The sequence below is a fragment of the Monodelphis domestica genome, chromosome 2 (assembly GCF_027887165.1).
Source record: "Monodelphis domestica isolate mMonDom1 chromosome 2, mMonDom1.pri, whole genome shotgun sequence".
NCBI classification, from domain to species: Eukaryota; Metazoa; Chordata; class Mammalia; order Didelphimorphia; family Didelphidae; genus Monodelphis; species Monodelphis domestica.
Window position 1 is genome coordinate 116,761,517 of NC_077228.1, and position 12,194 is coordinate 116,773,710.

The following is a 12,194-nucleotide window of genomic DNA, read 5'->3' on the forward strand; positions in this document are numbered from 1 at the left end:
TTTTTGACTAACTGACTAGCTTTATTTGCATATCTGTTCATTTTTGCCAACTAGATGGCACCATTAGTTTAGTGCCAGACTTGGAGTCAGAAAAACCTGAATTAAAATGCTTCCCCAGATACCTACTAGAGGGATGACCTGTGGCAAATTACTTAGTACTCTTTCAGCCTCAGTTTCCTTATTTTCAAAATGAGAATAGGTACCTCACAGGGATATTATGAGTACCTAAGGAGGTAATATTTAAGGTGCTCTTGAAACCCTTAAAACAGGATATAAATTTCATTAATTTATTTTTGTATTCATGTGTTATAAGTAAAAATTGACCTGAAGTCTTATTACCAGATTTATAAGCATTTATTAGTAAAGAGAGAGCAGTCTCAGGTTTTCTAACTTAAGGTACAGCCCTGCAGAGATAAGCTGGCATCAGGATGGCTCAGAGAGAGAATGAGAGAGAGAGCAAAACCCCAGAGACAAGAGATGCTTCCCACACTTGTTTTAAACCAAACATGATACTCCCTGTGTGGAGATGTTGAGTTGGCTCTGGTACATTGCTCAGGATATCCACCCTGATGGGGAACCCAAGAGTCCAGCCTTCAAAAACACCACCTGACTTTGTGACTCCCATGTCCTGCCACTGGGGTTCATGGGAACCAAGTCCCCTAAATAATGACTTCACGCAATCCATCCACCTATTCATTCATTCATTCATTCATTCATTCATTCATTCATTCATTTGTTCACTTATTTATATTTCTATTTGTTTATTTATTGCTATGATTATTACTTTATTTGGCTTCCCTGTGTTGTGTGTGCCATTGGGGAAAGTCTTGCTCATAGGGTTGGGCTATGACCTGCAAGACTAGGCAGAGATTGGGTTTGTGGTTATAGAGCAAGGTGAAACTAACTTGTCAATATGGGGTTTGAACTCATAGAACTAAATTGGATGATCAATTTAAATTCCATGACCTCAAGTATTCAAAAAAAGAAGTTGATTGAGAGGTCTTGGAATGGTATAGGCTAGGCATATCTGGGTTAGCCATTCCAGCATAGTTCTCTGAGACATTTATCACATTGAGAGCCATAGACTCACAGAATGGCAGGGTCAGAGGAATTGTAGAGGTCAACTAGTCCAGTGGTGTTAAGCTCAAATTGCTATGGCTGCCTTTTAACTTATAAAAACTCCATATTAAACATGATCCATGCTCTATTGCATTTATTTTGTTAAGTATTTCCAAATTATATTTTAATCTGTTTGGGGCAGTTCTTGGGAAATACAGCAGGTGGACTGGGACTTTGACATTTCTGATCCTAGTTAAACCTTGACCTGAGCAGAAATCTCTCCTTGCCTCATGCCCTGTGTATGTCGGTGAAGGAGAAGAGCTTTTTATCTTTGAGAACTGTCCTTGTTAAGCAGCAGGACATCTTGGAGAAGGCAAGGGGCCTAGATATTTCTTTTTATGTAATTTACATGAAATGAGATTTTTATTATAATGTGCTTTAAAATGCACTTTGCATTTGAGTTAGTGTGTAGTTTTTAGTCTAGCCCTAACCAGAAATTCACATTGATGACATTTTCAAATAGTTGTAAGATTGACTCTCTTCTTCATTCCTCCCCCCAGCCCCCAATGGAATATCTCAAATGGAACATTGTGTATGCAGGCAGGAGAGCAGCAGAGCTCATTAGGTGAACTGTTCATTGCCTGTTTATTCCTCCTGCAGGCTTGACTAGGGATAATGTTGAATTTTAAAAATAAAAGGCTAGATTGAAGGTATGAGTACACCTCAGTAATTATCGTGGTACAAAGGCAGAATGGCCCTCCTTTTAAAGGCAAGAGAATGAAACATTAAGTTGTTTACCTTTTCAGGTTGTGATTTATGTGATTAAAGAACACCCAGGAGTGTTAAAGTGAGAGGTCCAAGCCATTTTAGGTGGTGACACATGCTGAGGCCTTATTAAATGTGGTAGGAAAATTCTGCTTGAGATGAGGAGTGGAGAAGTCATTACTGGGATGCTAATCAGCTACAGAGCATGCTCCAAGATCCCATCTTAATTACATTTGCTTGTACTCTTTCGCTAGTGGGATTCAGCTAGTGGAGGTGGCGGTGGGAAGTATTGCTCAGGTATGGGCTTAGTTCATGATTGACTGTAGTAGAAAGACACCAAATGTACTTCCAGAAGACTGAATGGCTCATTTTATACTGCATCACCTTTACAACTCATGTCAGATCCAAACACCATCTTCTCTTTGGATGAATGCCATCATGCCAACCTCATTCCTGGGTGGTGATGGAGAAGTGCCCACTTAGGTGCCCCTTGAGCTGACTGCTTATTTAGAAATCTGAGAAATAAATGCACTTGGTATAGGAGAGAATTCATCCCATCATGTTCTTCTGGCTCTTGTACTTAAAAAAAAACACACAAAACCCCTGACCTTCCGTCTTAATATCAATTCCAAGACAGAAAAGTGGCAAGGGCCAAGCAACTGGGATTAAGTAGTCCTTTGCACCTTTAAGCAGAGTAGTCTTGCTTCCCTAGGATTTAGACCTGGAGAGGACTTTAAAAATCATCTGGTCCAGGTCCTTCATTTTTAGACAGGGAAATTTAAACTCTGAGAGGTCAAGTGACTTGGTCAGAATTATGCAGGTAATAAATAGCAGATCTCAAATTTGAATCCAGATCCTCCGAGTTTGGATCTAGGTTTTGAAGGCCAAGTTATACCATTCAATTGTTCTCAGATTCATTCTCTGGATATAAAAGTTTCAAGCTTCTTTCTTGAAGATCTTTTCTCAAACAGAATCAAAATCTTTGAATTTTTTATAACAGTAAAATCTTAAACAAAATTCTTGGATTTTTATAAAAATACAATCTCAAACAAAAAAAAAATTCAAAGATAAAAAAAATTCTTAGATTTTAAATTAAAATACAATCCCCCCTGAAGTAAGTATTTAAAAATATATCAAGTTTAGCTCAGAATGCAATGTTCAGTTATGGGGGTGTATGTGTCAATTATCAAAAGAATAGAAAAATAATCAAAAACATAAGAAAAATTCAAAATAGGCCTTGAATAGGTCCAGTTTAAAGTAATTTCTATCCCACAAGTATGTAGGACAGAATGCAGTAATATTTCACTTAGCCATTTGTAGCCAAGACTACAGGAAGTTGCCATAATATAAGAAGAAAAGAATTAGAATTCTATTTTGATGGGGAAATGTCATTCCCTCGTCTGATTTTTTTTCCTCAGGGATATAGGGAGCCAGCATGATAGTCAAGCTTTGTACTTGTTTGAGTACTTCGAAAAGAGTGTAGATACAAGGAAGTCCTATGACTTAAACATAAGTTAAGCGTCGCAACCTCGAGTCTCACTTTAATATTTCTTGTGTGCTCTATTGGCACTATTCAGGTTTAGTCTGTGCTGAAATTTTAAGGTTTACACAGGCAACTAGGGACTTGACTACATGACTTCTGGAGATTCTTCTCCTTTATTTTACTCATGCCATTTTTCTGGACATCAATCTCTATTGGTGAAGTATTTATAGCCTTTTAGCTTAATGGCTAGTTTGTCCTTGATTATTCATTCATGATAGATTTCGCTTAAAGTTGTGAAATCAAAATGAATCTGACTTGGTGAGCCAAGAAAACATGCTGGGCTTGCTTCCTGAATAAATCAAGTGTCTATATGTAGCTCAAAAGAACTATGTGAAAAGAATAACAGTGATAACAAATGTTGTGTGTAATGACCTTTGGAAGGAACCATGGGACAAAAATGATGAGCAGGGAGGGGGAATGAGCTTAGAAAGGAGACAAGATGACAATGATTTCAAATCACTGCCTCCTGGAGTTCTGAAAGGAGTAGTAAATATGATTATTGAGCTTCCTTCAGTGATTTTTGAAGCATTTTATAAAATAAGAGAAGTTTCACAGGACCAATGTGGTCCCAATTTTCAGAAAAGGAAAGGAGATGTAGTATGGAAACAATAGACCAGTGAGCTTGAATTGTATTCTGGGCAAAATTCTAGAATATAATATTAAGGTTCTGTTTTGTGAGCTCTAAAATCCAGCATGGCTTCATTGAGGACAGGTCATAACCATACTTTCTTTTTTCCACAGAGTATCTAGACTGACAGAGATGTAGCATTGCTTGGTTAATGGGTAGGGAGTTAGCCTTAATCAAATCAGGATAACTTTGGTTTAAGTCCTACTTCTGACACATACCAGTTGTGTGACCTTGGGTGAGTCATTTATCCTATTAGTGCCCCCTACAACTCTGTGATTCTAAGTTGCAGGACAGCTGCTGGTCAGTGTTGGTAGAAGTTGTTTAAATCATTTCCAATTCTTTGTGACCCCATTTGGGATTTTCTTGGCAAAGATAATGGAATGATTTGCTGTTTCCTTTTCCAGCTCATTTTATAGATGAGGAAACTGAGGGAAACAGGATGAAGTAACTTGTGTAGGGTCACACAGCTAATATCTAAAGCCAGATTGAACTCAGTTAGATGAGTCTTCCTATTTCCAGGTCCTTCAGTCTATCCACTGTGTTTCCTAGCTGCTGTACTTTTGTATAAAATAGAGATTTAGGGTAGATAATAATACCGTTAAGTGCATTTGGAATTGGTTGAAGTATATAATCCAAAGAATTAAATGATTAAATGTATCAGTGCCAACTTTGAAGGAGGTATATTATATAGTAGCATGCCTCAGAGATCTGTGCTTTGCTCTGTTCAACATTTTATTACCTAGATTGCATATTTTCCCATCAGTCTGAAGGTAACAGTAAGCCAGGGAGAACAGTGAACATAACTGTGAGAGAGTTTTAAAAATCTAAGAAGATTCTGGTAGGTTAGAACGAGATGACACATCGAATATGATGAAATTTACTATGAACAAATGTCAATTTATTTTGGGTCCAAGAAGCCAGCTTCACAAGTGCAGAATGGTAGTCAGGCAACAATAATTGCTATGCATAATATTGGAGGTTTTAGTGGAATGCAAGCTCAATTTGAGTAAAAATATGAGATAACAATAAAAAATAAAAGCCAATGCTATTCTTGGTGGCACTGACACATACCAGACATAGGATCTAATATATGAGAGAGTTAATGGACCTGCTGTTCAGTTCAGGGAGCCACAGTTTATAAGACATTGACAGCCTAGCCTAGCCTAGAGCATATCTTGAAGAGGGTAAGCAGGATGGTGGAAAGAAACAAAAAACAACCTATAACCAAATGAGAAAACACGACATCTGAGGATTGGTTGAAAAAACAAAGGATATTTAGTCAGAAAAAGAGAACATGTTGGTTGGGAATCAAACAATTTTCAAATATTTGAATAGCTGAGGTGTGGAAGTAGGAAGAAGTTGCTTTAGTTTGTTCTTTCAGAGCAGAACTAGGAGAAATGGATTGGAAATTTTAGGGAGATAAATTTTGGCTTAATGTAAGAAAGAGTTTCCTAACAATGAGGACTGTCTAGAAGTTAAGCAGGTTCCCATCCACTGGAGATCTTCAAGTAAAAAGACTGGATGACCACTAGTTGTACATTTTATGGAAAGGGCTTCTTGGTCAGGAGTGGGTTGAAGCACAACAAAAAGTCTTTAAGATCACTTTTGACCTTTAGATTTTGCAATACAGTCTCTATTTTTCAGACAACTGCAGAGCTTGCTGCTATATAGTTACTTTTTAAAATCTCCATCTGAGGTGAATCAAGGTAAACTAAGTGGGAGAAAAAGTGAATTTATTTTCTTTTAAACTGTTTTCTTTGAATAGTTTTATAAATTTACATTTTTTCCAATTCCTCTTTTTAAAAGAAAAGGTAAATGCAGAGAGCTTTCTTTGGAACAATTAACGAAGCCAATGATAAAAGGTAGAAAGCTATTTGTTAAGGTTATTGTAATACTACTTATCTAGCTAGGATGACTTAGCCAGGCGTCTCTCTGTGGGAGGACAATTCGAGAAAATGATTGAATGTGCACATTTTTAAATGGCAGAAAAATAAATGTACCAGCTTCTAGATCTCACCTTTCCCTCTGTGGGCAGTGTCACTCACCCCTTTTGTAGCAAGGAGCCAATCTTCTGAAAGCCTTACAGAGGAAGAAAGGAATTGCCTTCATATGTCTGTCCCCTAGAAATTCGAATTTTTTTCTTGTTTTAAGCCTTAATTAACAATGTTAGATCTTATCCTCTATTCTTGCACTATTTAATATCTTCAGAGAATCAACTTCATCATTTATGCATTAGCTCCACCTCTGCCTTCCAAGACAGCTATTAGTTTAATAAAATTTTGTCATCTTTGTAAAATCCAGAAAGCAGGAGAAGAGTGAGTGTGTGTGTGTTTGTGTGTGTGCGTGTGTGCGTGCATGTGTGTGTGTATGCAATATAGTCTGGGTTAAGATTATGTTTCTTCTAGATAGAAATATAAGAGATTTTACATCAAAACTCAGGATGGATTTCAGACTGTTTTTATTTCTTGTGTATACCCATCCCCTAGGAAGCTATCATCTTATTACCTATGGAATTCTGGACATAACCATTTTGTAATGATTTTTTTTCTGCCTACATTGATACAATTATACATATGGATTCAGTAGAATGTAGGAGAATACCAAAGTGAATCATTCCTCCAAATAGTTTTTGTTTAGTTTGGAATGTCATTGCACTTTTCTACTAGGTTTTTTTCTTTGATACTTTATTGTGGTATGGCAGTGCCTCTGGAGGGCTGTGCTAATAGAGCATAAACTTCAGCATGTTGTACCAAGTGGGAATGACTTCATTGACCCTGAAGGGGATCGTTGCCCCAGAGCTAGAAGGGATCTCAGAACTCATCTGTTTCAGCTCCTTAGGGAGCCCAGGGAGCCTAATGATTTGTGGAAGGGTCCACAGGTATAATGTTTCCTAGGTGAGATCTGACCCCAGATCCTCTGACATCAGAACTGGTGCTCTTTCCATTGATCTATATTGCTTTCTCTAAAAAGAAGAATACCAATAAAAAGGAGAACTTCAACAGTGAGAGGCATCCTTGTTCATTGGAGAGAGTGCTGAATTCCCAAAGGACCTGGATTTGAATCTTGGTTCTACTATTTACTACCTGTGTGTGATCTTGGGTGAGCTAAAACATTTGAGCCTCAATTTCCTCATATATAAAATAAAGAGTTTTTTATTAGATGGTTTCTGGGGTCTCTTAAAAATCTCAGTGATAAAAGGATCTTATGAATTAGTTATCCAGAAGAATGGGCTTCCTTGGATGTGTGTGAGGTAAATATTTAGGATATTTAACTAAATAGGATATATAATAAATTAATATATGTAATATATAGATATATAATAAATAAATTAGGATAAATAACTCAATCCACCTCAGAAAGACTCAGCATAGGGCATCCCCCAGCTTCAGTGACTGAGTCCCAGCGTAACATTGCCATGGAGGGAGGAGGGAGACATCATGACGTTTGAAAGACATTGTCCTATGGAAGGATCTGGGGGCTGGGAGGAGTAGAGATTTGAAAAGCCTTTTTGGGAAGCTGAGGAGGTCTCTTTTTTTCCAGACTAGTCTTGAACTAACTCTCTCTGGGCTGGCTTTCTCTCCCTGAGCCCTCTTATCTGAACTTTTGATCCCTGGAACATGGAGGCTGGGTTTGGAGTGCTGGCTGCAGTGGAAGACTGGATTTTTACCTTAAATTAGAAAGGCTGAAAACCCCCCTTTTCCCCCTCTTTTTCTCTCTCTTTAATAGGAAATGCATATAAAATTAGTAATAAGCCTTTAGATTAATTTTTGTTTATAACAGAAGGAACTGGTTTCTCTTTCTTTATAGTTTCTCAAGCAAAGGTAGGATTACCACTTAGCAGGTACATTGTAGAAAGGATTCTTGTTCAGGTTGGATTAGATGATTTTGAAGGCTCCTTCTAGCTCTGGAATACTGTGATTATGTCACAAGATCATATCATAATGTATAGATGCAAAGGACCTCAGAGGCCATCTGTTTTCAATCCCTTCAGTTTGAGGATGAGAAGAATGACATCCAAGAAAGTTTTGGTGACTTATTCCAGGTCCTTTCACCCCAAAGCTGGGACTTTTTTCTCTACTATGATGATTTAGTGGCTATGGATTTCATTGTTTGAGAATTTAAGCTAACCTCAGAGAAGTTGGGCATCTCCATTTGATTATAAGCTCTTTGATAGCAGGAATTATCTTTTGCCTCTTTTTATATTTTTAGTATTTAGTGCCTGGCAAATAGTAAATGCTTAATAAATGTTTATTGGTTTATTAAGGCAGTTTCTTTTCATAAGTGGCTTGGACAAGGGTGGGAAGAAGACAGAGGAGGAAAGATAGTCTACTAAAGCATTGAAAGGTGATCTCATCAGTCCCTACAGTTTCAATTATCATCTCTGGGCCAATGATTCTCCAAAAAATGCTTTTTCCAGCCAGAACCTCTCTACTCTCCCATCTCCAGTTGCCCATGAGATATCTTAACTCTACGTCCTATAGACATTTTAGATCCAACATGTCCAAAATTGAACTCATCTTTCCTTCTAAACCCTTCCCTCTTTTTGACTTCCCTATTACTGTAAAGAATACCATCCTCCTCCTAGTTACTCAGGCTTGTACCTGTAAGGGAATTGAGGGGATTAGAATAGCAAATGGTTAATTGTGGGAACTGAGTGAACCATGCTGACTCCATTTTGTGACTTAATTCTGAAGTTGGTTTAATTCCCTTTCTATTCAGTTGTGGACCTAGTCCAAATTCTGTCTTGTGAGAGAAGTTTAATTCATTTGTGAGAACTGGGAAAAAACCTTATTACTGTTTGACCCTAACTCCAGGTGGTTGGGAAACTGGACTACCTGTATATGCTGTTTGGAGACCCTTCACCAGGACCTAGGTTGTGTTGACCAAGAAACACAGTCAGGTCCTAAGATTGATATTAGGAGTTTCCTCATAATCTCAAGCAGCCCATATGTCCTATCTGAAAACTGATTCCAAACTGATCAATCAGTAATTATTTCCACTTTGTTTATAGATCCTTGGGGAGGAATAGGCTAATGCCTCTTTCCTGAATTCAGGGAATTCTACTAATTTACTTGGAAATCCCCTAATTTTTATTTAATTAGAAATCAGATTACTTAATGCTGTATTATTTCCTTTTAATTAATTGATCTTATTTGGTCAATTAATTTTACTGTATAAAATCTGTAATCATCTTTATTTAGGGATCAGCCCTAAGCTTAGGAAGGGGCCTGGTCCCAATTTGTTAGGTATTTGGCATACATTCTTTAATAAATCTATATGCTCAGTTGATCAAACCTTTGTTTCCTTAGTCATTTCATCTTTTGCTTATTATACAACCTAGGGGTTATTCTGTACTCCTGATTATTTCTCACCCCACCCCACTTCCCTCCAAGGCCCACTGGTTCCACCTTTGAAATATATCTTGACTATTTCTCCTTTTCTTCTTTGATTACTACCATGGTCCTAGCTCAGGTCCTCACCACCTCACTCTTTGCATTATTGTAATAACCTGCTGGTTGGTGTTTTTGGCTCCAGTTTTTCCCTACTCAAGCTTATCCTCTGCTCAGTTGTCCAAGTGATCTTCCTAAAGTGCAGGTTGTACCATGTCACTCCTCTACTCACTAAACTCCAGTGGCTCCCTATCATCTCCAGGATCCAATATAAAATCTTATGTTTGGTGTTCAAAGCTCTTCATCATCTATCCCTTCTACATCTACCTTTGCAGGTTTCTCACATTTTATAGCCTCCTACCCGAAATACTCTAATGCAGAGATATTGGCTTCCTTGCTGTTCCTCAGTCAAGACATCTTCCAACTCTGCATTTTCATTGGTTGTCACCCAAGCCTGGATTGCTCTCCCTCCTCATTTCTGCCTCCTGGACTCCCTGACTTGCTTCAAGTTCCAGTTAAAATCCTTCTTTTTCAAGGAAGCCTTTATCAATATCCCTTAATTTGAATGACTTCTTTCTGTTGATTTTGACTAATGTATCCTGTATAGCTTATTTGTCCTCAGCAAGATGAAGAGAAGTTACTCATCTCTTTTGGAGGAATGTAAAAGAAGAGTTTATGGAATTTATGCATATTCTCATACATGCCATGTCCAGCTCCTTCCTGACTGAGCCCAGCTTTTCCTTTCTCAGGGCTTTGTTTAGCAGTGCAGGGAACACAAATAACAAAAGCAAAAAACAATGCATTCTTTTCCATCAGAGGCAGTTGCATTTTGGGAAGGGCTGGTGTTGAGCTGGAGGGATGCATATTCTGGAATAGGACTTAGTTTATAAGAAAAACTCATTTATTGCTCATTGATATGACTCTAGGGTTAACTTTGGTGCAAAGTTTTTAAGTCCCAACTGTACCTTTTTTCAATCTAATTTCACTGAAAAGTCCCAGAACAACCCATAGTAGTTCTTTATTGGGAATAACAATAACAAAACTTGTCTGAATGTTTAATAAAAGTTATTAGAGAAACTGCTTAGTGTGCTTTTTAAAAAGTATATAATCTAATTTAATTTTTTTTCTTACTTTTTTAGATGCAGAATCAAGAATCTTATTCCCTAAAGGCCAATCTTTGCATTTTTGTCCTGGGAATAGGTCGTCTTCTCTGCTGGTGGTGGTTGGCTGAATTGATGATTCATTTGATGTACATGCATGCCTTGTATGGTAGTACTTTCCTTCTGGAAGCTGTGTCTTCTTGGGCCTTAGGTAAGTAAAAATAATTATTGGTTGACATTTTCTTTCTTTTAAAAAATGTTATTGATTTTTTTTCACATCACATTACTGACACTTCCCAGTGACTGGGCTCTTCCCCCAATAAGGATTCCTCTACCTATAATCTTTCTTTTCATCCATCTTGTGACTAGCAGCACAATTTGCTAGATGACTGACTCAGGTCCTCTATAGATGTGATGTAAATCTGGAGACCAAAGACAAGCTAGCAAACCTTTAAAGGGATTCTGCTTTGAACTTCTAGCTTTATTAGTTGTTTTATGCTTAGCCCAGAGTAGTCAAATGACATCTCCCAGTACTCTGAACTTGATGCTTTGGCCCACAGGGGAAATAATTTGTCTCCTGAACAGATCCAATATCAATCACCCTGTTGTGAGAAACAGTATAAAGCGGTTACCTTGCTTTTCATTAACTTAAATATATTTCCTTATCTGGATTGTTATTTATATTTTTTAAAAGAAGAAAGATCTTTAGGTATATGTTCTAGATTTTTCATATCTGTACCTTTGAATAGAGGTGTCCCTAGTGGATGTAATGCATGTCCCCCTCAATTCTTACCATCTCAACATCTCCTAGCTTCCTTCAAGGCTCTAGTTTAGGTGTCCTCTCCTATTGAAGGCTTTTCTTGAGTCCTCAAGACATTTGTGCCCTTTTCTTCCTAAGATCACTTTGTTTTCCTCCTTCCTCTCATTCCCTCCATTTTTCTCCCTCCATCTCTTTCTTTATTTTTAATACATGCCATAGGCACCATGGGATAGTTGCTAAAAGGCTGCCTTCAAGGCCAAGAACACCAGGGTTCAAACTTTATTTTTTTAAAAATTTTAAAAATTTTTATTTAATTGATTAAGAAAATTTTTCCATGGTTCCACGATTCATGTTCTTTCCCTCCCCTCCCCTCCCATAGACAATAAGCAGTTCCACTGGGCTTTACATCTGTCATTGATCAAGACCTATTTCCATATTATTGGTATTTGCACTAGGGTGATTGTTTAGAGTCTACATCCTTAATCATATCCCCATCAGAGGTTCAAACTTTTTGAAGGCAGCAATGGTTTCCTTTTTGTGTCTAGCATAGTGCTATTATATATGACAGGTACTTACTAAATGTTACTATATGTTTTCAAGGGAAAATGCTCTCAACCTTTTTTGAAAAAAAATATTTAATTGATTAATTAAGAGCATTTTTCCAGGATTGCAAAAATCATGTTCTTTTCCTCCCTCCCCCAACCCCCTCCCATATCTGATGCACAATTCCATGGGTCTCAACCTTTTAAAGAAACTGGAAGTGGCAACTTTGGGGAAAGACAAACGTTTTCTATAAGATATGATGAGTTTGTGTTACCAGTCGATATTCATTGAAAATTTAGAAATCTGAAACTGGAGCCATGACTGTATGTCTCATTCTGCATTTTGAGCTTATTATCTTCTCTGTCAGGAGATGACTAACATACTTCATCATGTTTTGTCCTCTGGA

The 12,194-nt window shown here is 37.5% G+C and overlaps 1 protein-coding gene across 1 annotated transcript in view; it reads left to right on the top strand.

The window, feature by feature from the left end:
• Positions 1–12,194, top strand: part of HHAT (hedgehog acyltransferase) — a 560,175-nt gene that overhangs the window by 130,134 nt on the left and 417,847 nt on the right. The window contains exon 7 of the mRNA XM_001366441.3: positions 10,525–10,696. Coding sequence (XP_001366478.2) covers positions 10,525–10,696 — 172 coding nt within the window. The remainder of the gene's footprint in view (positions 1–10,524; positions 10,697–12,194) is intronic.